This window comes from Chiloscyllium plagiosum, unplaced genomic scaffold (genome assembly GCF_037043375.1).
Source record: "Chiloscyllium plagiosum isolate Xiang-an unplaced genomic scaffold, Cpla_swu_hap1 HiC_scaffold_27, whole genome shotgun sequence".
Taxonomy (NCBI): Eukaryota; Metazoa; Chordata; class Chondrichthyes; order Orectolobiformes; family Hemiscylliidae; genus Chiloscyllium; species Chiloscyllium plagiosum.
Window position 1 is genome coordinate 93,629,148 of NW_028270165.1, and position 24,410 is coordinate 93,653,557.

A 24,410-nucleotide genomic window follows, 5' to 3' on the forward strand; every position below is an offset into this window, starting at 1 on the left:
CACGTTCACACTCCCACACACACTCTCCCCCACATGCACACACACTCTCCCCCGCATGCACACACTCTCCCCCACACACGTTCACACTCCCACAAACACTCTCCCCCGCACGCAACACACTCTCCCCCACACACGTGCACATCCCACACACACTCTTCCCCACATGCACACACTCTCCTCCACACGCGCACACACTCTCTCCCACATACACACACTTCCCTCGCACAAGCACGCACACACACACTCCCACATGCACTCTCTCACAACCGCGCACACACTCTCCCCTGCCCCTCCACCCACACTCACTCTAACAAACACACACACACTCCCCCCCCACACACATACGCTGACTCTCACAAATGCGTATGCGTGCGCACACACACACTCTCCTCCCATACAAACTCACACTCACTCACTCTCTCACAAACACACACGCACACACAAACACTCTCGCCCCCCCCCATACTCTCTCTCACACTCTCTCAAATGCAGGCACACACACTCACAGTCCCCCTCACTCACACACACACTCACTCTCTCTCATAATGTAGCAATGCACACACACTCCCCTCACTCACTCTATCTCGCACTCTCACACACACACTCTCTCCCACTCACACACACTCTCTCTCAAATGTATGCGTGCGCGCGCACACACTCCTGACACACACACACACACACACACACACACACACACACACACACACACACACACACACACACACACACACACACACACACACACACACACACACACACACACACACACACACACACACACACACACACACACACACACACACACACACCATTGCGTTCAAGTTTGGCCACCTCGCTGTAGGAAGGGTGTTATTAAACTGGGAAGAGTCGGGAAGAAATTCACAAGGTTGTTGCCAGGACTGAATTATTGGGAGAAGTTGAATAAGTGAGGACTTTTGTCTTTTGAGCGTAGGAGACTGAGGGTGGGCCTCATCGAGGTGTAGAAGGTCACGGGAGGCGTGGATAGGGTGACTGCACTCAGGCTTTCTCCCCCCAGGGTTGGGGGGATCGGGGACGGGAGGGCATCAGTTAGAGGGGGACCTGAGGGGTAACGTTTTCACGCAGATGGTGGTACGTGTGTGGAGCGAGCTGCCTGGGGAAGTGGTCGAGGCGGGCACATTGCCAACATTTTAAAAAAGGCTTTGGGACAAACACCGGGATAGGGAAGGGTTCGAAGGTTACGGGCCAAGGGCAGGGAAACGGGGGCGGCGTTTTGGGTCGGCACGGGCTGGAGGGCTTTCCTCGGTGCTGTCGGGCTCCGTGACTGTCCCACAAGCGTTGGCCGCTCGCCCCCGTGGTCTCCCCTGCAGGGGGGGGGGCGGTACAGCACGGACCCGGCCCCCTTGGCCCACCCGGTCCGTGCTGACCCGGGGATACCCTTGGATTAATCTGGACCCCGCTTGCCCATTCCCCCCCCTTTCTCCCGCCAGGCCTGTCCAGCGGGGGAGGGAATTTCCGCTTCTCGTCCACCGCCATGTCAGTGACGGAGGGTGAGCCCGTCTCCCTGGAATGTCGCTTCACCCGGAAGATGGACGACCGCTACCTGGTGTGGGGCTGGGTGCCCCCGGGCAGCGGCAGCATCCAGCAGCTGCTGTACTGGAGCCCGGGCTCCCACGCCCCCACCTACGTCCACGGGAGCCGCGCCCGGCTCAGGCCGGAGAAGGATTTCGCCCGCAGGACGATGAGGCTGGGCATCGCCCGCGCCCAGCGCCAGGATTCCAGCCGTTACTTCTGCCAGCTCTCCGACAGCATGTCCGACGGGAATGTCACGGACTTCTGCGGCTGCGGGACCACCCTGAGGGTGCAGAAGGGTGAGGCCTACCCCAGCACCTGGCGCCTGGGGATGGGGGCGGGTCCGCTACTATCCCGTCAGAGCGCGAGGCCAGGGAGCGGTCTCAGGGTCTCTGGGAGTGGGAGGGGGTCAGGGGGTGGTGTCGGGGTCGCTGGGAGAGGGGTCAGGGGTCAGGGAACAACCACAAGGTCACTGTGCGGGGGTGGGTAGGATCAGGGAGTGCCCTCAGGGTCACTGTGTGTGAGGGGGAGGGTCAGGGAGTGCCCTCAGGGTCACTGTGTGTGAGGGGGAGGGTCAGGGAGTGCCCTCAGGGTCACTGTGTGTGAGGGGGAGGGTCAGGGAGTGCCCTCAGGGTCACTGTGTGTGTGGGGGGGATGGGTCAGGGAGTGCCCTCAGGGTCACTGTGTGTGGGGGGGAGGGTCAGGGAGTGCCCTCAGGGTCACTGTGTGTGAGGGGGAGGGTCAGGGAGTGCCCTCAGGGTCACTGTGTGTGAGGGGGAGGGTCGGGGAGTGCCCTCAGGGTCACTGTGTGTGAGGGGGAGGGTCAGGGAGTGCCCTCAGGGTCACTGTGTGTGAGGGGGAGGGTCAGGGAGTGCCCTCAGGGTCACTGTGTGTGGGGGGGAGGGTCAGGGAGTGCCCTCAGGGCCACTGTGTGTGGGGGGGTGGGTCAGGGAGTGCCCTCAGGGTCATTGTGTGTGGGGGGGAGGGTCAGGGAGTGCCCTCAGGGTCACTGTGTGTGAGGGGGAGGGTCAGGGAGTGCCCTCAGGGTCACTGTGGGTGGGGGGGAGGGTCAGGGAGTGCCCTCAGGGTCACTGTGTGTGGGGGGGAGGGTCAGGGAGTGCCCTCAGGGTCACTGTGTGTGAGGGGGAGGGTCAGGGAGTGCCCTCAGGGTCACTGTGTGTGAGGGGGAGGGTCTGGGAGTGCCCTCAGGGTCACTGTGTGTGGGGGGGAGGGTCAGGGAGTGCCCTCAGGGTCACTGTGTGTGAGGGGGAGGGTCTGGGAGTGCCCTCAGGGTCACTGTGTGTGGGGGGGAGGGTCTGGGAGTGCCCTCAGGGTCACTGTGTGTGGGGGGGAGGGTCAGGGAGTGCCCTCAGGGTCATTGTGTGTGGGGGGGGAGGGTCAGGGAGTGCAGAAGGGTCACTGTGTGTGAGGGGGAGGGTCAGGGAGTGCCCTCAGGGTCACTGTGTGTGAGGGGGAGGGTCAGGGAGTGCCCTCAGGGTCACTGTGTGTGGGGGGGAGGGTCAGGGAGTGCCCTCAGGGTCACTGTATGTGAGGGGGAGGGTCAGGGAGTGCCCTCAGGGTCACTGTGTGTGAGGGGGAGGGTCAGGGAGTGACCTCAGGGTCACTGTGTGTGAGGGGGAGGGTCAGGGAGTGCCCTCAGGGTCACTGTGTGTGAGGGGGAGGGTCTGGGAGTGCCCTCAGGGCCACTGTGTGTGGGGGGGAGGGTCAGGGAGTGCCCTCAGGGTCACTGTGTGTGAGGGGGAGGGTCTGGGAGTGCCCTCAGGGTCACTGTGTGTGGGGGGGAGGGTCAGGGAGTGCCCTCAGGGTCACTGTGTGTGGGGGGGAGGGTCAGGGAGTGCCCTCAGGGCCACTGTGTGTGGGGGGGAGGGTCAGGGAGTGCCCTCAGGGTCACTGTGTGTGGGGGGGAGGGTCAGGGAGTGCCCTCAGGGTCACTGTGTGTGAGGGGGAGGGTCAGGGAGTGCCCTCAGGGTCACTGTGTGGGGGGGGGAGGGTCAGGGAGTGCCCTCAGGGTCACTGTGTGGGTGGATGGCATGGGTCAGGGAATGCCCTCAGGGTCACTGTGTGTGTGTGTGTGCGGGGGTGAGGGTCAGGGGTCAGGGAGTGCCCTCAGGGTCACTGGTTGGCAGTAGGGGTTGGCAGTGCCCTCAGTCAGGCTCCGGTGAGCAGACAGACTAACTGCCTCCTCCTCTACCGTTCCCAGAGCCTCCGGCGTCCCCTCCCTCCGTGGAGCTCCACTCTCCGCCTTCCGGACCCACCCGGGCGATTGGCAATGCCACCCTGCTCTGTCTGGTCGCTGGGTACTACCCCTCAGGGGTCGACATCTCCTGGAACCTGGATGGGGTGGTGGTGAGCTCCGGGGTCAGCCAGAGCCCCGGGTGCCGTGATGCCAAGGGACGTTACACGACGGTGAGCCGTGTGGAGGTGCCCACGCCAGTCTGGGTGGGCGCACACCAATACCGGTGCACAGTCCGGCACTCCGCACTCTCCCAGCCCCTTGTCAAGGAACTCCACATTCTCGGTAAGTTCACATCTCCGTATTCCCCCCTCAGTCAGACCCACACTCGGAGCACCATGCACAGTTCCCGTCTCCCTATCCCGGGGTTAGACACACACTCGGAGCACCGTGCACAGTTCCCGTCCTCCTATCCCTGGGTCAGACCCACACTCGGAGCACCGTGCACAGTTCCTGTCTCCCTATCCCTGGGTCAGACCCACACTCGGAGCACCGTGCACAGTTCCCATCTCCCTATCCCTGGGTCAGACCCACCCTCAGAGCACCGTGCACAGTTCCCGTCTCCCTATCCTTGGGTCAGACCCACACTCGGAGCACCGTGCACAGTTCCTGCCTCCGTATCCCTTGGTCAGTCGCATGCTGGGAACACTGATATTCAATGTGAGCTCTGACAGTGATTGTGAGTAGATTCTCTTTGTCTCTCTCTCTCTGTCTGTCTGTCTCTCTCTGTCTCTGTTTATCTCTCTCTGTCTCTCTCTCAGCTTCTGTCTCCCTCCGACGTCCGTCTCTCCGAGTGATCCCTCCATCTATCCGGGAGATGGTGACCAAGCGGACTGCGACTCTGCACTGCGTAGCCACCCTATTCATCCCTGAGCCCATCACCTTCCTCTGGAAGGCTCAGGGACTGGAGATTCCCGGGTCTTCCCAGAGCCTGGTGCCAACTGCCAATGAGGATGGTAGCTACAGTGCCTGGAGTGAGTTAACATTGGCACGGGAGGACTGGGAGGCAGGGACCAGCTACAGCTGTCAGCTTGCAAATGCACAGTCCGATCCCATAAGCACCACTCTTCGTGTGGAGGACGGTGAGTCAGGGGCAATGTGGTGGGGGGTGGGCCAATCTGGAGGGAGAGTAATGGTGGGAGTGGTTATGGTCTTGATGAAGGCTATTGGATGGAGCAGCATTGGGTGTATTCGATTGGGTTCTGGGTTAGAGGTTATTATTCAATTGGGGTTTAGGGTCTAGAGGGGTGGTATTTGATTGGGCCTGGGTTAGGGTCTCAGGGTATTCGATGGGGAGGTGGGATTGAGTCTGGAGGGGGTTATTCAACGGGGGTTATGGTCTCAAGGGGGATATTGGATGGGGATTAGGGTCTGCATGGGTACTTAATGGGGTCTGTGTTAGGGCGTAGAGGGCAGTATTGGATGGGGGAGTTCGGGTTTGTGAGGGGTAGTGGTTAGGATGTAGAGGGGGCTACTGTTTGGGTGGTAGGTTTAGCTGTATGGATTGGGTATTGGTTGCAGGGTGGGTTAGGATCTAGGAGTTGGTATTGGGGAGTGGATTCGGGTCCAGGTATTGGATGCGAGTGGGTTAGGGTCGGGGGTTGGTAATTGATTGGGGTATGGGTTTGGCTCTGGGGTTTGAGTATTGGATGGGGTGCGTTAGGGTCTGGGAGTTGGGTAGTGGTTGGAGATGAGTAGGGTCTAGGCTTGGGTATTGGTTGGGGATGGGGTGGGGTTTAGTGGGGTATTGGTTGGAGGTTGGGTTATGGTTCAGGTGTGGTTATGGTGTAGGGGATATTGGTTGGGGGATGGGTAAGGGTCTAGGGTTTGGTTATTGGATGTAGTGTGAGTTATGGTCTAGGGGTTGGCTGGTGCGTTATGGTCTAGGGGTTGGGTATTGGTTTTTTGGATGGGCTAGGTCTAGCAGTGGGGTATTAGTGGGCGGCTAGTGTCTAGGGGTTGGGTTTTAGTTGGGGGATGGGTCAGTGTCTAGTGGTTGGTATTGGATGGGGTTGTGTTAGGGTCAATGGATTGGCTATTATTTGGGGGGTTTAGTGTCTAGTGGTTTGGATATTGACTGGGGTGGGTTAGGGTTTAGGAGTTGGGTATTGGCTGTGGTTGGATGAGAGTATGTGGTTTGGGAATTGGCTGGGGGTTGTGTTACCATCTGCATGTTGGTATTTGGTTGCCAGGTGGGTTAGGGTCTGTGGATTGGGTATTGGATGGGGGAATGGGTTAGGGTCTTAGGGTTGGGTATTGGTTGGCGGCTCAGTTAGTGTGTTGGGGTTGTGTTCGGTTCTAGGGGTTAGGTATTGGATGGGGGTTGGGTTACGGTCGAGAGGTTGGGTATTGTTTGGGGGCTGGGTTAGGGTCTAGTGGTTGAGTACTGTTTGGGGTCTGGGTTAGAGTCTAGGCGATTAGTATTAGTTGGGGGCTGGGTTAGGATCTGGGGTTGGATATTGGATGGGGGTGGGTTAGGGTCTAGGGGTTGAGTATTAGCTGGGGGCTGGGTGAGGATGTATGGGTTGGGTATCAGTTGTGGGATGAGTGAGGGTCTAGGAGCTGAATATTGGTTAGGGATGGGTCAGCGTCTAGGGGTTGGGTTTGGTTGGGGTGGGCTAGGGTCTAGGCATTGGGTAATTGTTTGGGCAGTGGGTTAGGGTCTAAGCACTGGGTATTGGTTTGGGCAGTGGGTTAGGGTTTAAACATTGGGTATTGGTTGTGGATGGGTCAGGGTCTAGTGGTTGGGTATTGGTTGGGGTGGTCTAGGGTCAAGGCATTGGGTATTGGTTTAGGCAGTGGGTTAGGTCTAAGCATTGGGTATTGGTTTGGGGTGGGACTGGGTCTTGGTATTAGGTTATGGTTGAAGTGGTGGGTTAGGGCCTAGGCTTTGGGTATAAGATCGGAGCATGGGTGAGGGTCTAGGATTTGGATATTGGATGTAGGTGGGTTAAGGTCAAAGTGTTAGGTGTTGGTTGGGGTGATGGGTTAGGGTCTAGGGTTTGGGTATTGGTTGGGAGATGGCTTAGGGTCTAAGGGTTGGGTGTTGGTTGTAGGTGAAAGTCTTGGGTTTATGTATGGTTGGGGGTGGGTCAGGATCCATGAGTTGGATATTGGTTGGGTGTGTGTTAGGGTCTAGGGGATGGTTATTGAATGGGGTGGGTTAGGATCACGGGGTTGGGTATTGGATGGGGGTGGGTTAAGGTCTAGGGGTTGGGTATTGGTTAGCAGTGGGCTAGGGTCTAGGCATTGGCATTGGTAGGGGGATGCATTCTGGTCTCAGGTTTGGGTATTGGTTGGGGAGTGTTACCATCTATGGGTTGGGGGTGGTTAGGGTCTAGTGTTTGGGTATTGGATGAGGGTCTAGGGGCTAAGTATTGTTTTAGAGGTGCAGTAGGGTCTAGGTGTAGTGTATTGGGTGGCAGAGTGTGTTAGTATCTTTGAGTTGGGTATTGGTTGGGGGTGGGTGAGGGTCTAGTGTTTGGGTATTGGTTGGAGGGTGGTTAGTGTTTAGGGGTTGGGATTTGGTTGGGGGTGAATTAGGGTCAAGGGATTTGTTATTGATTGAGGAGTGTGTTAGGAGCTAGGGGTTGGGTATTGGATGGGGGTGGGTTAGGGTCTAGGGTTTGGGAATTTGAGGGGATGGGTTAGGGTTTAGGGTTTGGGAATAGGTGAGGATGGGTTAGCGTCTAGGAGTTGGGCTTTGGAGGGGGTGGGTTAGGGTCTAGGGTTTGGGAATTGGAGGGGGGTGGGTTAGGGTGTATATGGGGTATTGGATTAGGAGTGGGTTAGGGTGTAAAGGGGGTATTGGATTGGGGTGGGTTAGGGTGTGGAGGGGGTATTGGATTGGGGTGGGTTAGGGTGTAGAGTGGGGTATTGGATTGAGAGTGGGTTAGGGTGTAGAGGCGGTATTGGATTGAGAGTGGGTTAGGGTGTGGAGGGGGTATTTGGATTGGGAGTGGGTTAGGGTGTGGAGGGGGTATTGGATTGGGGGTAGGTTAGGGTGTGGAGGTGGTATTGGATTGGGGGTGGGTTAAGGTGTAGAGACGGTATTGGATTGGGAGTGGGTTAGGGTGTGGAGGGGGTATTGGATTGGGAGTGGGTTAGGGTGTGGAGGGGGTATTGGATTGGGAGTGGGTTAGGGTGTGGAGGTGGTATTGGATTGGGAGTGGGTTAAGATGTAGAGACGGTATTGGATTGGGAGTGGGTTAGGGTGTGGAGGGAGTATTGGATTGGGGGTGGGTTAAGGTGTAGAGACGGTATTGGATTGGGAGTGGGTTAGGGTGTGGAGGGGGTATTGGATTGGGAGTGGGTTAGGGTGTGGAGGGGGTATTGGATTGGGAGTGGGTTAGGGTGTGGAGGGGGTATTAGATTGGGGGTGGGTTAAGGTGTAGAGACGGTATTGGATTGGGAGTGGGTTAGGGTGTGGAGGGGGTATTGGATTGGGAGTGGGTTAGGGTGTGGAGGGGGTATTGGATTGGGAGTGGGTTAGGGTGTGGAGGGGGTATTGGATTGGGGGTGGGGTTAAGGTGTAGAGACGGTATTGGATTGGGGGTGGGTTAGGGTGTGGAGGGGGTATTGGATTGGGAGTAGGTTAGGGTGTGGAGGGGGTATTGGATTGGGGGTAGGTTAGGGTGTGGAGGGGGTATTGGATTGGGGGTAGGTTAGGGTGTGGAGGGGGTATTGGATTGGGGGTAGGTTAGGGTGTGGAGGGGGTATTGGATTGGGGGTAGGTTAGGGTGTGGAGGGGGTATTGGATTGGGAGTGGGTTAGGGTGTGGAGGGGGTATTGGATTGGGGGTAGGTTAGGGTGTGGAGGGGGTATTGGATTGGGGGTAGGTTAGGGTGTGGAGGGGGTATTGGATTGGGAGTGGGTTAGGGTGTGGAGGGGGTATTGGATTGGGGGTGGGTTAGGGTGTGGAGGGGGTATTGGATTGGGAGTGGGTTAGGGTGTGGAGGGGGTATTGGATTGGGGGTAGGTTAGGGTGTGGAGGGGGTATTGGATTGGGAGTGGGTTAGGGTGTGGAGGGGGTATTGGATTGGGAGTGGGTTAGGGTGTGGAGGGGGTATTGGATTGGGAGTAGGTTAGGGTGTGGAGGGGGTATTGGATTGGGAGTAGGTTAGGGTGTGGAGGGGGTATTGGATTGGGGGTAGGTTAGGGTGTGGAGGGGGTATTGGATTGGGGGTAGGTTAGGGTGTGGAGGGGGTATTGGATTGGGAGTGGGTTAGGGTGTGGAGGGGGTATTGGATTGGGGGTGGGTTAGGGTGTGGAGGGGGTATTGGATTGGGAGTGGGTTAGGGTGTGGAGGGGGTATTGGTTTTGGGGTGGGTTAGGGTGTAGAGCGGGTTTTTAGATTGGGAGTGGGTTAGGGTGTGGGGGGGTATTGGATTGGGGGTGGGTTAGAGTGTAGAGGGGGTATTAGATTGGGGGTGCGTTAGGGTGTAGTGAGGTATTGGATGGAGGGGAAGGTCAGGGTCTTGGATATGGGAATTAGATTGGGGGTGGGTTAGGGTGTAGAGGGGGTATTGGTTGGGGGAAGGATAGGGTCTAGGATTTGGGTATTGGTTGGGAGAGTGGGTTAGGATCTAGGGGGTATTGGATGGGGGTGGGTTAGGGTCTAGGGGATATTGGTTGGGACAGTGGGTTAGGGTCTGGGGGTATTGGATGGGGTTGGGTTAGGGTCTAGGGTTTGTGTATTGGATGGGAGAGTGGGTTAGGGTCTAGGGGGCTATTGGATGGGGGTAGGGTAGGGTCTAGGGTTTGGGTATTGGATGGGAGAGTGGGTTAGGGTCTAGCGGGGTATTGGATGGGGGTAGGGTAGGGTCTAGGATTTGGGTATTGGATGGGAGAGTGGGTTAGGGTCTAGCGGGGTATTGGATGGGGGTAGGGTAGGATCTAGGGTTTGGGTATTGGTTGGGAGAGTGGGTTAGGGTCTAGGGGTATTGAATGGGAGTGGGTTAGGGTCTAGGATTTGGGTATTGGATGGGAGAGTGGGGTTAGGGTCTAGAGGGGTATTGGATGGGGGTAGGGTAGGGTCTAGGGTTTGGGTATTGGTTGGGAGAGTGGGTTAGGGTCTGGGGAGTATTGGTAGGGAAAGTGGGTTAGGGTCTAGGATTTGGGTATTGGTTGGGAGAGTGGGTTAAGGTCTAGGGGGTATTGGTTGGGAAAGTGGGTTAGGGTCTGGAGGTATTGGATGGGGTTGGGTTAGGGTCTAGGGTTTGAGTATTGGTTGGGAGAGTGGGTTAGGGTTTAGGGGTATTGGATGGGGGTGGGTTAGGGTCTAGGGTTTGGGTATTGGTTGGGAGAGTGGGTTAGGGTCTAGGGTTTGGGTATTGGTTGGGAGAGTGGGTTAGGGTCTGGGGGTATTGGATGGGGTGGGTTAGGGGCTTGGTGAACAGACACAGTTACTCAGATGGGATCATTGATGGGGAATATTCCTCCTGGAGTGACCCTCTCCTTCATGTTGGGGTTCGGGGAAGGGTGGTGTTGGGTGTATTTCCCAGTAACTACATTCACCTCCTGGGGAGTGCTGTTTGAATGGGATCTTCCTGTGCCACTGCAGCCCAGCTTTGGAAGCAGCCCTCTGTCCAGGCGCTGGTGATAGAGATGGAGGATGAGGACGAGGAGGGAGAGCTCCCTGGCAGAGGGAACACTACACTGGCCTGCTTCGTGTCTGGCTTCTACCCGGGAGATGTCTACCTGAGCTGGAGGAGCCAAGGCCGGAAGCTCTCTGAGGGAGTGACTACTTTCCCAGTAACACCAGACCCTCATGGGACCTTCCACACAGTCAGCCAGCTCTCTGTACCATCCCGAGACTGGCACAGTGGGTATAACTTCACATGCCTGGTGGGACACCAGGCCCTGGAAGGGCTGAAGGAGACTCAGCTCCGGAAAGATTCAGGTATAGTGGCATCGTGGCCAGAGGCAAGTCCCCAGGGAGGGACAGTGTCAGTGCTGTCTCTCCCACTCCTCCACTCACACTCTCACTCACTCTCCCATTCCCTAACCCACTCTCCCACTCCCTCACTGACTCCCTCGCTGACTCCCTCACTCACTCCCTCACCCTCTCACTCACCCTCTCACTTACTCACCCCCTCATTCCTTCCCTGGCTCACTCATTCACCCCCTCACTCCCTCACTCTCTCATCCCTTCACCGTTCATTCCCTCACTCACTCACCTCCTCATTCACACCCTCACTCCCTCCCTCACCCCTTCACTCTCTACCTCACTCTCTCCCTCACTTCCTCACTCACTCACTCCCTCACTACCTGAGTCATTACCTCAGTCACTCCTTCACTCACTCACTCCTTCACTCATGCCTGCACTCTCTCCCTCCCTGACTCACTCGCGCACTCACTCACTCCCACTCCTTCCCTCTGCCATCCCTCTTCCTGACACAGTCTGAGCCAAACACCCTTCACATTCCCCCCCAATGGGGTTGCACTCTCCCTGCTCCATTCCCAGTTTCCCCTCCATCCCAAATTCCCAGCTCTTCACCCCTCAGCCAGCATCTTCCATGTTAGATACACATTCCGAGTACTGTGCACCGTTCCCCTCTCGCTATCGCTTGGTCAGACCCACACTCGGAGCTCTGTGCACTGTTCCCATCTCTGTATCCCTCGGTCAGACCCACACTCGGAGCTCAGTGGACAATTCCTGTCTCTATTTCCCTTGATCTGACACACACTTGAAGTGCCCTGCACAATTCCCGTCTCACTATCCATCGGTCAGACCCACAAAGAGAGCACCGTGCACAGTTCCCGTCTCTCTATCCCTCAGTTAGACCCACACTTGGAGTGACATGCACAGTTTCCGTCTCCGTATCCCTCGGTCAGACCAAACCCGGACACATGCATAGTTCCCGTCTCTGTATCCCTCAATCAGACCCACACTCAGAGCACCGTGCACAGTTCTTGTCTCCGTATCCCTTGGTCAGACCAAGCCCGGAGCACCGTGCACAGTTCCCATCTCCGTATCCCTTGGTCAGACCCAGACTGGGAGCATCGTGAGCAGTTACTGTATCCGTATCTTTCACTGACACCCACACTGGGAGAACCAGGCTCTCTCTCTGGCTCTCTCTCTCTCTCTCTCTGGCTCTCTCTCTGGCTCTCGCTCTGGCTCTCTCTCTCTGGCGCTCTCTTTAGCACTTTCTCTGGCCCTCACTCTGGCTCTCGCTCTGTCTGTCTCACTCTGGCACTCTCTCTGGCTCTTTCTTTCTCTACCTCTACCTCTACCTCTCTCTCTTGCTCTATCTCAATTTCTCTCTCTCTCAATTTCTCTCTCTATCTCTGTCTCTCTCTGGCTCTCTCTGTCTCTTCCTCTCTCTCTATCCCTCCCTCTCTCTCAATCCCTCTCTCTCTATCCCTCCCTCCCTCTCTCTGACTCTCTCTCAATCTCCCTCTCTCTCTCTCTCTCTCAGCTTCTGTCTCCCTCCGACATCCGTCTCTCCGAGTGATCCCTCCATCTATCTGGGAGATGGTGATCAAGCGGACTGCGACTCTGCACTGCGTAGCCACCCTGTTCACCCCTGAGCCCATCACCTTCCTCTGGAAGGCTCAGGGACTGGAGATTTCCGGGTCTTCCCAGATCCTGGTACCCACTGCCAATGAGGATGGTAGCTACAGTGCCCGGAGTGAGTTAACGTTGGCACGGGAGGACTGGGAGGCAGGGACCAGCTACAGCTGTCAGCTTGCAAATGCACAGTCCGATCCCATAAGCACCACTCTTCATATAGCGGACGGTGAGCCTGGGGCAATGTGGTGGGGGGTGGGCCAATCTGGAGGGAGGGTATTGGTTGGGAGAGTGGGTTAGGGTCTCAACGGAGGTTATGGGATGGGGCAGCACCAGAGTCTAGAGGAAGGGTATTCAATGGGGGGGGGGGGGGGGGGAGAGTGATGGTCCAGAGAGGGTGTATTAGACGTGGGTTGGGTTAGGATCAGAGGGAGGGTACTCAATGGGAAATGGTGTGAGGTCTAGGGGAGTATTCAGGGGCTAGAGGGAGGGTAGTGTCTCGAGTGGGTGTTTGATGGGGAGGTGGGTATGGGCCTGGAGGGGGTAATTCAATCAGTGGTTACGGTATAGAGGGGTGGTATTTGATCGGGGTAGGATTAGGGTCTCTAGACGGTATTTGATGCGGAGGTGGGATAGGATCTTGAGGTGTTATTCAATAGGGGCTATGGTCTAGAGGGGGCTATTGGATGGGGTTATGCTCTGTGTGGTGGTATTACTGGGGTCTAGAGGGGGTATTGGGTGGGTTAGGGTGTAGAGAGGGGTAACGAATGGGGGATAGTGTATGGGTATTAGATGTTGGTGTGTTATAGTGTAGAGGGTGTGTTGGATTGAGGTGGTTAGGGTATAGAGGGGAGTATTGGTTTGGGGTTGGTTTCGGGTCGAGGAGATAGCTATTTGTTGGAGTGGGTTATGGTCTAGGGGTTGGGTTTTGGATGAGACGTGGGTTAGCATCTGATGGTTGGGTAGTGGGTGGGGGTGGGTTAGAGTCTAGGAATTGCATATAGGTTGGGAATGAGTAGGGTCTGGGTGTTGGGTATTAGTTGGGGGAAGGGTTAGGGTGTGGGGGTATTGGTTGGGGAATGGGTTAGGCTCTAGGGTTTGGATATTGGAGGGGTGGGTTTAGGTGCAGGAGTTGGGTTTTAGTTAGGGGTAGGTTACGGTGTAGAGGGGTATGGTTGGGGAATGAGTTAGGGTCTAGGGTTTGGATATTTGATGGGGTGGGTTTGGGTGTCGGAGTTGGGTATTGGATGGGGTGTGAGTTAGGGTCTGGGGTTGGGTATTGGATGGGGGTGGGTTTGGGCGGAGGAGTTGGGTTTTAGTTGGGGGTAGGTTTGGGTGTAGAGGGGTATTTGTTGCGGGTGGGTTCGGGTCTAGGTGTTGGTTATATTTGGGTGGGTTAGTGTTTCCGGGTTGGGTATTGGATGGGGAGTGGGTTAGGGTTTCAGGGTTGGGTATTGGATGGGGAGTGGGTTAGGGTTTCAGGGTTTGGTATTGGATGGGGAGTGGGTTAGGGTTTCAGGGTTGGGTATTGGATGGGGAGTGGGTTAGGGTTTCGGGGTTGGGTATTGGATGGGGAGTGGGTTAGGGTTTCGGGGTTGGTAATTGGATGGGAAGTGGGTTAGGGTTTCTGGTTTGGTTATTGGATGGGGAGTGGGTTAGGGTTTGGTTATTGGATGGGGAGTGGGTTAGGGTTTCAGGGTTGGGTATTGGATGGGGAGTGGGTTAGGTTTTGGGTTTGGTTATTGGATGGGGAGTGGGTTAGGGTTTCGGGATTGGTAATTAGATGGGGAGTGGGTTAGGGTCTAGGGGTTGGGTTTTGGTTGGTGGGTGGGTTAGGTTCTAGGAGGGTATTGAATGGAGGGTTGGGTTAGGGGCTGGGAGAGCAGACATGGTGACCTGGACGTGATCACTGATGGGGAATATTCCTCCTGGAGTGACCCTCTACATCACGTTGGGGGTGGGGGGGTGGGGGGGGAGGGTGAGGTGGGAGACAAGAGTTGGGTGTATTTCCCAATAACTACATTCACCTCCTGGAGGGAGGTGTTTCAATGGGATCTTCCTATGCCACTGTAGCCAAATTTTGGAAGCAGCCCTCTATCCAGTCGCTGGTGATAGAGACAGAGGACGAGGACAAGCTCCCTGGCAGAGGGAACACTACGCTGGCCTGCTTCGTGTCTGGCTTCTACCCGGGAGATGTCTACCTGAGCTGGAGGAGCCAGGGCCGGGAGCTCTCTGAGGGAGTGACTACTTTCCCAGTAACACCAGACCCTCATGGGACCTTCCACACAGTCAGCCAGCTCTCTGTGCCATCGCGAGACTGGCACAGCGGGTATAACTTCACCTGCCTGGTGGGACACCAGGCCCTGGAAGGGCTGAAGGAGACTCAGCTCCGGAAGGATTCAGGTATAGTGGCATCGTGGCCGGAGGCAAGTCCCCAGGAAGGGACAGTGTCAGTGCTGTCTCTCCCACTCCCCCACTCACTCTCCCACTCCCTCAATTCCCCCTCATTGCCCCCTCTCTCCCTCACTCACCCTCTCACTCACTCACTCATCCTCTCACTCAATCTCCCACGCCCTGACTCATTCTCCCACTCCCTCACTGACTCCCTCATTCCCCCCTCTCTCCCTCACTCCCTCACTCACTCTCACTCACTCACCCTCTCACTCATTCACCCCCTCACTCCCTCCCTCCCTCCCTCACTCACTCATGTCCTCACTCACACCCTCGCTCTCTCACTCCCTCCCTCACTCACTCACTCCTTCACTCATGCCTGCACTCCCTCCCTCCCTGACTCAGTCGCGCACTCACTCACTCCCACTCCTTCCCTCTGCCATCCTTCTTCCTGACACAGTCTGAGCCAAACACCCTTCACATTCCCCCCCAATGGGGTTGCACTCTCCCTGCTCCATTCCCGGTTCCCCCTCAATCCCAAATTCCCAGCTCTTCACCCCTAAGCCAGTATCTTCCTAGTTAGACACACATTCCGAGTACTGTGCACTGTTCCCATCTCTGTATGCCTCGGTCAGACCCACACTGTGGGTGCCGTGCACAGTGTCTGTCTCCGTATCTCTCGGTCAGACCAACACTCGGAGCTCATTTCCCTCGATCTGACACACACTCAGAGCACCGTGCACAGTTTCCTGCTCCATAACCCTCGGTCAGACCAAACCTGGAGCACCATGCATAGTTTCTGTCTCCGTTTCCCTCAGTCAGACCCAAATTCGGAGTATCGTGCACAGATCCCATCTCCGTATCCCTCGGTCAGACACAGACTGGGAGCACCGTGCACAGTTACTGTATCCGTATCTTTCGCTGACACCCACACTGGGAGAACCAGGCTCTCTCTCTGGTGCTCTCTCTCTCTGGCTCTCTCTCTCTCTGGTGCACTCTCTGACTCTCTCTCTGGCTCTCTCTCTACCTCTACCTCTATCTCTCTCTCTCAATTTCACTCTCAATCTGTTTATCTCTCTCTATCTCTGTCTCTCCCTCTCTCTCTATCCCTCCCTCCCTCTCTCTGACTCTCTCTCAATCTCCCTCTCTCTCTCTCTCTCTCTCAGCTTCTGTCTCCCTCCGACATCCGTCTCTCCGAGTGATCCCTCCATCTATCCGGGAGATGGTGACCAAGCGGACTGCGACTCTGCACTGCGTAGCCACCCTGTTCACCCCTGAGCCCATCACCTTCCTCTGGAAGGCTCAGGGACTGGAGATTTCCGGGTCTTCCCGGATCCTGGTACCAACTGCCAATGAGGATGGTAGCTACAGTGCCCGGAGTGAGTTAACGTTGGCACGGGAGGACTGGGAGGCAGGGACCAGCTACACCTGTCAGCTTGCAAATGCACAGTCCGATCCCATAAGCACCTCTCTTCATGTGGAAGACGGTGAGTCTGGGGCAATGTGGTGGGGGGTGGGCCAATCTGGAGGGAGGGTATTGGTTGGGAGAGTGGGTTAGGGTCTCAATGGAGGTTATGGAATGGGGCAGCGTCAGAGTCTAGAGGAAGGGTATTCGATGGGGGAGGGGGGGGAGAGTGATGGTCCAGAGCGGGTGTATTAGACGTGGGTTGGGTTAGGATCAGAGGGAGGGTACTCAATGGGAAATGGTGTGAGGTCTAGGGGAGTATTCAGTGGGGGGTCCAGGGGCTAGAGGGAGGGTAGTGTCTCGAGTGGGTGTTTGATGGAAAGGTGGGTATGGGCCTGGAGGGGGTAATTCAATCTGTGGTTACGGTATAGAGGGGTGGTATTTGATCGGGGTAGGATTAGGGTCTCAGAGGGTATTTGATGCGGAGGTGGGATAGGATCTGGAGGGGTTATTCAGTGGGGTCTATGGTCTAGAGGGGGTATTGGACGGCAAAAGGGTGTAGAGAGGAGTAATGAATGGGGGATAGTGTATGGGGTATTAGATGTTGGTGTGTTATAGTGTAGAGGTGTGTTGGGTTGGAGTGGGTTAGTGTGTAGAGGGGAGTATTCGATGGGGGAGTTAGGGTGTAGAGGGGGTAGTGGATGGGGTGGTTAGAGTATAGAGGGGGTATTGGTTTGGGCTTGGTTTAGCGTCAAGGAGTTAGTTATTTGTTGGAGTGGGTTAGGGTCTAGGGGTTGTGTATTGGTTGGCGGGTGGGTTAGGTTCTAGGAGAGTATTGAATGGAGGGTTGGGTTAGGGGCTGGGAGAGTAGACATGGTGACCTGGACATGATCACTGGTGGGGAATATTCCTCCTGGAGTGACCCTCTCCATCACATTGGGGGGGGGGGAGGGCTGGGTGGGAGGAGTGGGGTATTGGGTGTTGGGTGTATCTCCCAGTAACCACATTCAACTCCTGGAGGGAGGTGTTTCAATGGGATCTTCCTGTGCCACTGCAGCCCAGCTTTGGAAGCAGCCCTCTGTCCAGGCACTGGTGATAGAGATGGAGGACGAGGATGAGGAGGGAGAGCTCCCTGGCAGAGGGAACACTACGCTGGCCTGCTTCGTGTCTGGCTTCTACCCGGGAGATGTCTACCTGAGCTGGAGGAGCCAGGGCCGGGAGCTCTCTGAGGGAGTGACTACTTTCCCAGTAACACCAGACCCTCATGGGACCTTCCACACAGTCAGCCAGCTCTCTGTGCCATCACGAGACTGGCACAGCGGGTATAACTTCACCTGCCTGGTGGGACACCAGGCCCTGGAAGGGCTGAAGGAGACTCAGCTCTGGAAGGATTCAGGTATAGTGGCATCGTGGCCAGAGGCAAGTCCCCAGGAAGGGACAGTGTCAATGCTGTCTCTCCCACTCCCCCACTCACTCTCCCACTCCCTCACTGCCCCCTCATTGCCCCCTCTCTCCCTCACTCACCCTCTCACTCACACACTCATCCTCTCACTCAATCTCCCACGCCCTGACTCATTCTCCCACTCCCTCACTCACGTCCTCACGCACACCCTCGCTCCCTCACTCCCTCCCTCACTCACTCACTCCTTCACTCATGCCTGCACTCCCTCCCTCCCTGACTCAGTCGCGCACTCACTCACTCCCACTCCTTCCCTCTGCCATCCCTCTTCCTGACACAGTCTGAGCCAAACACCCTTCACATTCCCCCCCAATGGAGTTGCACTCTCCCTGCTCCATTCCCAGTTTCCCCTCCATCCCAAATTCCCAGCTCTTCACCCCTCAGCCAGCATCTTCCCAGTTAGATACACATTCCGAGTAATGTGCACCGTTCTCCTCTCGCTATCGCTTGGTCAGACCCACAAAGTGAACAGCGTGCACAGTTCCAATTTAACTATCCCGCAGTCAGATCAACATTCAGAGCACCGTGCACAGTTCCCATCTCTGTATCCCTCGGTCAGACCCACACTCGGAGCACCGTGCACAGTTCCCACCTCCCTATCCCTCGGTCAGACTCACACTCAGAGCACCGTGCACAGTTCCCATCTCCCTATCCCTCGGTCAGACTCACACTCAGAGCACCGTGCACAGTTCCCATCTCCGTATCCCTCGGTCAGATCCACACTCGGAGCACCGTGCACAGTTCCCATCTCTGTATCCCTCGGTCAGATCCACACTCGGAGCACCGTGCACAGTTCCCATCTCTGTATCCCTCGGTCTGACCCACACTCGGAGCACCGTGCACAGTTCCCATCTCCGTATCCCTCGGGTCAGACCCACACTCAGAGCACCGTGCACAGTTCCCCATCTCCGTATCCCTCGGTCAGACCCACACTCAGAGCACCGTGCACAGTTCCCATCTCCGTATCTCTCGGTCAGACCCACACTCAGAGCACCGTGCACAGTTCGCATCTCTGTATTCCTCGGTCAGACCCACACTCAGAGCACAGTGCACAGTTCCCATCTCCGTATCCCTCGGTCAGACCCACACTCGGAGCGCTGTGCAGTGTTCCCGTATCTGTATCCCTCAGTCAGACCCAAACTCAGAGCGCCATGCACAGTGTCTGTCTCCGTATCTCTCGGTCAGACCAACATTCGGAGCTCAGTGGACCATTCCTGTCTTCATTTCCCTCAATCTGACACGCACTCGGAGCACCATGTAGCGTTCCCGTCTCACTATCCCTCGGTCAGACCCACAAAGAGAGCACCCACAGTTCCAATTTAACTATCCCTCAGTTAGACTCACACTCGGAGCACCGTGCACAGTTCCCGTCTCCGTAACCCTCAGTCAGACCCAAACTCGGAGCACAGTGCATAGTTCCCATCTCCGTAACCTTCGGTTAGACCCACACTTGGAATGCCGTGCACAATTCCCACCTCCCTATTCCTGGGTCAGACCCGCACTCGGAGCACCGTGCACTGTTCCTGTCTCCATATCCTCAGTCAGACTCACACTCGGAGCACCGTGCACAGTTTCCACCTTCATATCCCTTGGTCAGACCCAGACTGGGAGCATCATGCACAGTTCCTGTATCAGCACCTTTCGCTGACACCCACACTGGGAGAATCAGGCTCTCTCTGGCTCTCTGTCTCTGTGTGTGTGGGTGTCTCTCTCTCTCTCTGGCTCTCTCTACCATTCTCTCTCTCTATCTCTTCCTCCCTGTATCTCTACCTGTCTCTCAATTTCTCTGTCTATCTCTGTTTATCTCTCTCTGTCTCTCTCTCTCTCAATTTCTCTTTCTCTGTTTATTTCTCTCTCTCTGACTCTCTCTCTCTGTCTGTCCCTCTCTCTATCTCTCCCTCTCTCTCAATCCCTCTCTCTCTATCCCTCCCTCCCTCTCTCTGACTCTCTCTCAATCTCCCTCTCTCTCACTCAGCTTCTGTCTCCCTCCGACGTCCCTCTCTCCGAGTGATCCCACCATCTATCCGGGAGATGGTGACCAAGCGGACTGCGACTCTGCACTGCGTAGCCACCCTATTCACCCCTGAGCACATCACCTTCCTCTGGAAGGCTCAGGGACTGGAGATTCCCGGGTCTTCCCGGATCATGGTACCAACTGCCAATGAGGATGGTAGCTACAGTGCCCGGAGTGAGTTAATGTTGGCACGGGAGGACTGGGAGGCAGGGACCAGCTACACCTGTCAGCTTGCAAATGCACAGTCCGATCCCATAAGCACCACTCTTCGTGTGGAGGATGGTGAGTCAGGGGCAATGTGGTGGGGGGTGGGTCAACCTGGAGGGAGGGTATTGGATGGGAGAGTGGGTTAGGGTCTCAATGGAGGTTATGGGATGGGGCAGCGTCAGGGTCTAGAGGAAGGGTATTCGATGGGGGGGGGGGTTATGATCCAGAGGGAGTGTATTAGATGTGGGTTGGGTTAGGATCAGAGGGAGGGTATTCTTTGGGAAATTGTGTGGCATCTAGGGATATTCGATGGGGGAATCTAGGAGCTAAGGGGCTGGGTTAGGGTCTAGTGGGGGTTTTTCAATGGGGGCTAGGATCTAGAGAGGACTATTGAATGGCATTTAGGGTCTGCATGGGGTACTTAACGGGGGTTGGGTTAGGGTCTAGAGGGGTATTGGATGAAGAATAGGGTGTAGATGGGAATATTGAATGGGGTAGTGGATGGTGGTGGGTGAGGGTCTAGAGGGTGGGTTAGGGTCTAGAGGGTGTGTTGGATTGGGGATGGGTTAGGGTGTGTAGGGGAGTATTGAATGGGGGAGTTAGAGTGGGGTATTGGTTTGGGGGTGGGTTTGAGTCTAGGGGTTGGGTATTGGATGGGGAGTGGTTTAGGCTCTCTGGGTTGGGTATTGGAGGGAGTAGGGTAAGGTCTGGAGTTGGGTTTTGGTTGGGGCTGCTTTAGTGTCTAGGGGTTGGGTATTTGATGGGGAGTGGGTTAGGGTCTCTGGGTTGGGTATTGGAGGGGGTGGGGTAACGTCTGGGGTTGGGTTTTGGTTGGGGCTGGGTTAGTGTCTGGGGATTGGGTATTTGATGGGGAGTGGGTTAGGGTCTCTGGGTTGGGTATTGGAGGGGGTGGGGTAACGTCTGGGGTTGGGTTTTGGTTGGGGCTGGGTTCGTGTCTGGGGATTGGGTATTTGATGGGGAGTGGGTTAGGGTTTCTGGGTTGGGTATTGGAGGGGGTGGGGTAACGTCTGGGGTTGGGTTTTGGTTGAAGCTGGGTTAGTGTCTGGGGGTTGGGTATAGTTGGGGATGATTATAGTGTAGTGGGTTGGGTATTGTTTGGGGGTAGGTTATGGTGGAAGGGGAATATTAGTTGGGGCCAGGGTTTGGGTATAGGGTTTGGGTATTGGATGGGTGGGTGGGTTTGGGTGTAGGCAAAAACAATGACTGCAGATGCTGGACACCAGATTCTGGATTAGAGTGGTGCTGGAAAAGCACAGCAGTTCAGACAGCATCCAAGGAGCAGGAAAATCAATGTTTCGGGCAAAAGCCCTTCTTCAGGATAAAGGGCTTTTGCCCAAAACATCAATTTTCCTGCTCCTTGGATGCTGTCTGAACTGTTGTGCTTTTCCAGCACCACTCTAATCCAGGGTTTGGGTGTAGGCATTGGGTATTAGTTGGGGGTGGGTTAGGGTGCAGAGAGGTTTTGGTTGGGGGTAGGTTTGGGCCTACAGTTTTGTTATTGGAATTGGAGGTGCGTTAGAGTCTCTGGGTTGGGTATTGGATAGGGGGTACTTTAGGGATTAGGGGTTGGGTGTTGCTTAGGGGATGGGTGAGGTCTGGTGGTTGGGTATTGGATGGGGGGTTTGTTGGGGTCTAGGGTTTGGATGTTGGTTGGGGAGGTTAGTATCTTGGGGTCGGGTTTTGGTTGGGGTGGGTTAGGGTCTAGTTGGGAATTGGATGGGGGTGGGTTATGGTCTAGGGTTTGGGTGTTGGTTGGGGTGGTTAGTAGCTTGGGGTCGGGTTTTGGTTGGGGTGGGTTAGGGTCTAGTGGTTGGGTATTGGATGGGGGTGGGTTAGGGTCCAGGTGTTGGGTTTTGGTTGGGGGTGGGTTATGGTCTAGGGGTTGGGTATTGGATGGGGGTGAGTTAGGGTTTAGAGTTTGGGCATTGGTTAGGGGGTCGGTTATGTCTAGGGGTTGGGTATTGGATGGGGGTGGGTTAGGGTCTGTTGGTTGGGTATTGTCTTGGGGGTGGGTTAGCGTTTAGGGGTTGGATTTGCTTGGGGGTGGGATGGAGTCTAGGTGTTGGTATTGGATGGAGGTGGCTTAGGGTTTAGAGGTTGGGTATTGTTTTGGGCATGGGTTAGGGTCTAGGGGTTTGGTATTGGTTGGGGGTTGGATTCAGGTGTGGAGGGGTGTATTGATTGGGGAGATGGGTTAGGGTCTAGGGTTTGGGTATTGGATGGGGGGTGGGTTAGGGTGTAGCGGGATGTTGTTTTGGGGGGTGGGTTAGGGGCTGGGAGAGCGGACATGGTGACCCAGACGGGATCACTGATGGGGAATATTCCTCCTGGAGCGACCCTCTCCATCAAGTTGGTGGAGGGGAGGGGTGGAGTTGGCGCTATTTCGTGATAACTACCTTCACTTCCTGGGGAGTGGTGTTTCAATAGGATCTTCCTGTGCCACTGCAGCCCAGCTTTGGAAGCAGCCCTCTGTCCAGGCGCTGGTGATAGAGACGGAGGATGAGGACGAGGAGGGAGAGCTCCCTGGCAGAGGGAACACTACACTGGCCTGCTTCGTGTCTGGCTTCTACCCGGGAGATGTCTACCTGAGCTGGAGGAGCCAGGGCCGGGAGCTCTCTGAGGGAGTGACTACTTTCCCAGTAACACCAGACCCTCATGGGACCTTCCACACAGTCAGCCAGCTCTCTGTGCCATCACGAGACTGGCACAGTGGGTATAACTTCACCTGCCTGGTGGGGCACCAGACCCTGGAATGGCTGAAGGAGACTCAGCTCCGGAAGGATTCAGGTATAGTGGCATCGTGGCCAGAGGCAAATCCCCAGGGAGGGACAGTGTCAGTGCTGTCTCTCCCACTCCCCCACTCACTGTCCCACTTCCTTACTCACTCACTCACTTACTTCCTCCCTCATTCACTGACTCCCTCCCTCACTCCCTCATCCCTTCACCCACTCCCTCATTCCCTCACTCACTCATCACCACACGAGGAAGGTCATGAGGGAGGGATTGGCTGCGATTGTGTAGATGCTCAGTTAGACCCCAGACGGATCCTGGGAGTGGGTTTGACGGGGAATGGAATGTAAAATCCAGGAGATTTTACCAAAACTGCACGAGTCAGACTCCAGCTGGAATACCGTGAATACTCGGGGCTCTGTATCCAAGCAGGGATGGACCAGCCATCGTGGGCAGTCCAGAGAAGGTTCACTTGGCCGATCCCAGGGATGCAGGGATTGTCTGATGAGGGAGAGGGCGGGTCAGTTGGGATCTGGCTTTGTCAGGAATTTCGATGAACCAGAGACGACCAGATTGAAACAGACAAGATTCAACAAGGAGAGATGGATTCCCCGCTCCACCCACCGCCCACCTGCCGTGTGGCAGAATCTGCGATCCAGAGTGTGGGGGGGGTCACCCCATTATTAAAGAGGGAGATGGGGATGAAACCCCTTCACCCTCCAGGGGAAACGGGGAGTGAATCTGTGGGATTCTTTATCGCAGAGACTGGGGCATTGAGGGTATTCAAGGCTGAGACAGAGAGGGAGCAGGAGGGGGATTGAAGGGGAAAGGGCAGGAGGGTGCGACATTGAGGGTATTCAAGGCTGAGACAGAGAGGGAGCAGGAGGGGGATTGAAGGGGAAAGGGCAGGAGGGTGCGACATTGAGGGTATTCAAGGCTGAGACAGAGAGAGAGGGGTTTTAGAGGGAGGAAGGGGGCGAGGAGGAAGGGCAGGAGGCAGGGAGTTGAGGTAACTCACGTTGTGAACCTTCCTGACCCTGTTTCCCCCCCCCCCCTCTGTCTGTCTGCAGGCTGGATTGAGATCCTCCGGAAGTCTCCATGGCTCTGGGGCTCTATCATCGTCAGCCTGATCATTCTCTGCATTGCTTTAGCCACTCTCACCGGTCTGCACTGCGGCAGGAGGGGCTGCAGGAAGAGGAAAGGTAGGTTCCCTCAGGACAGAGAGACAGCAGCAAGAGGAACGGGAACAGGAGCACAGGCCGGAAACTGGGAGCCTGCTCTATCACTCACTCATACTCACTCTCACACTCACTCTCACACTCACGCACTCTCTCACACACACACTTACACCCTCACACACTCAGTCTCACACACACTTACACCCTCATACACAGTCTCACACACACTTACAGTCTCACACACTCACTGACACACACACACTCTCTGACACACACTTACACCCTCACACACTCACTCACACACACACTCTCTCACACACACTTACACCCTCACACACTCACTCACACACACAGTCTCTCACACATACTTACACCCTCACACACTCACTCTCACACACATTCACACACAGTCTCTCACACACACTTACACCCTCACACACTCACTCTCACACACATTCACACAACCACTCTCACACACACTTACACCCTCACACACTCATTCTCACACACATTCACACACACACTCTCTCACACACCCGCTCTCTCTCTCTCTCACACACACACACTTACACCCTCACACACTCATTCTCACACACATTCACACACGCACTCTCCCACACACCCGCTCTCTCTCACACATACACACTTACACCCTTACACTCTCACATGCACACTCACTCTCACACAC

At 55.9% G+C, this 24,410-nt stretch overlaps 1 protein-coding gene across 2 annotated transcripts in view; it reads left to right on the top strand.

Annotated features, from left to right (window-relative positions):
- Window positions 1-24,410, top strand: part of LOC122545257 (uncharacterized) — a 43,075-nt gene that overhangs the window by 15,554 nt on the left and 3,111 nt on the right. The window contains exons 2-12 of one of the 2 annotated variants that reach the window (XM_087975686.1): window positions 1,470-1,850; window positions 3,773-4,090; window positions 4,567-4,887; window positions 10,368-10,706; window positions 12,226-12,546; window positions 14,391-14,720; window positions 15,875-16,195; window positions 17,171-17,509; window positions 19,548-19,868; window positions 22,263-22,601; window positions 23,615-23,746. In XM_087975686.1, coding sequence (XP_087831812.1) covers window positions 1,470-1,850; window positions 3,773-4,090; window positions 4,567-4,887; window positions 10,368-10,706; window positions 12,226-12,546; window positions 14,391-14,720; window positions 15,875-16,195; window positions 17,171-17,509; window positions 19,548-19,868; window positions 22,263-22,601; window positions 23,615-23,746 — 3,462 coding nt within the window. The remainder of the gene's footprint in view (window positions 1-1,469; window positions 1,851-3,772; window positions 4,091-4,566; window positions 4,888-10,367; window positions 10,707-12,225; window positions 12,547-14,390; window positions 14,721-15,874; window positions 16,196-17,170; window positions 17,510-19,547; window positions 19,869-22,262; window positions 22,602-23,614; window positions 23,747-24,410) is intronic. The other variant, XM_087975687.1, reaches the window with a different exon arrangement.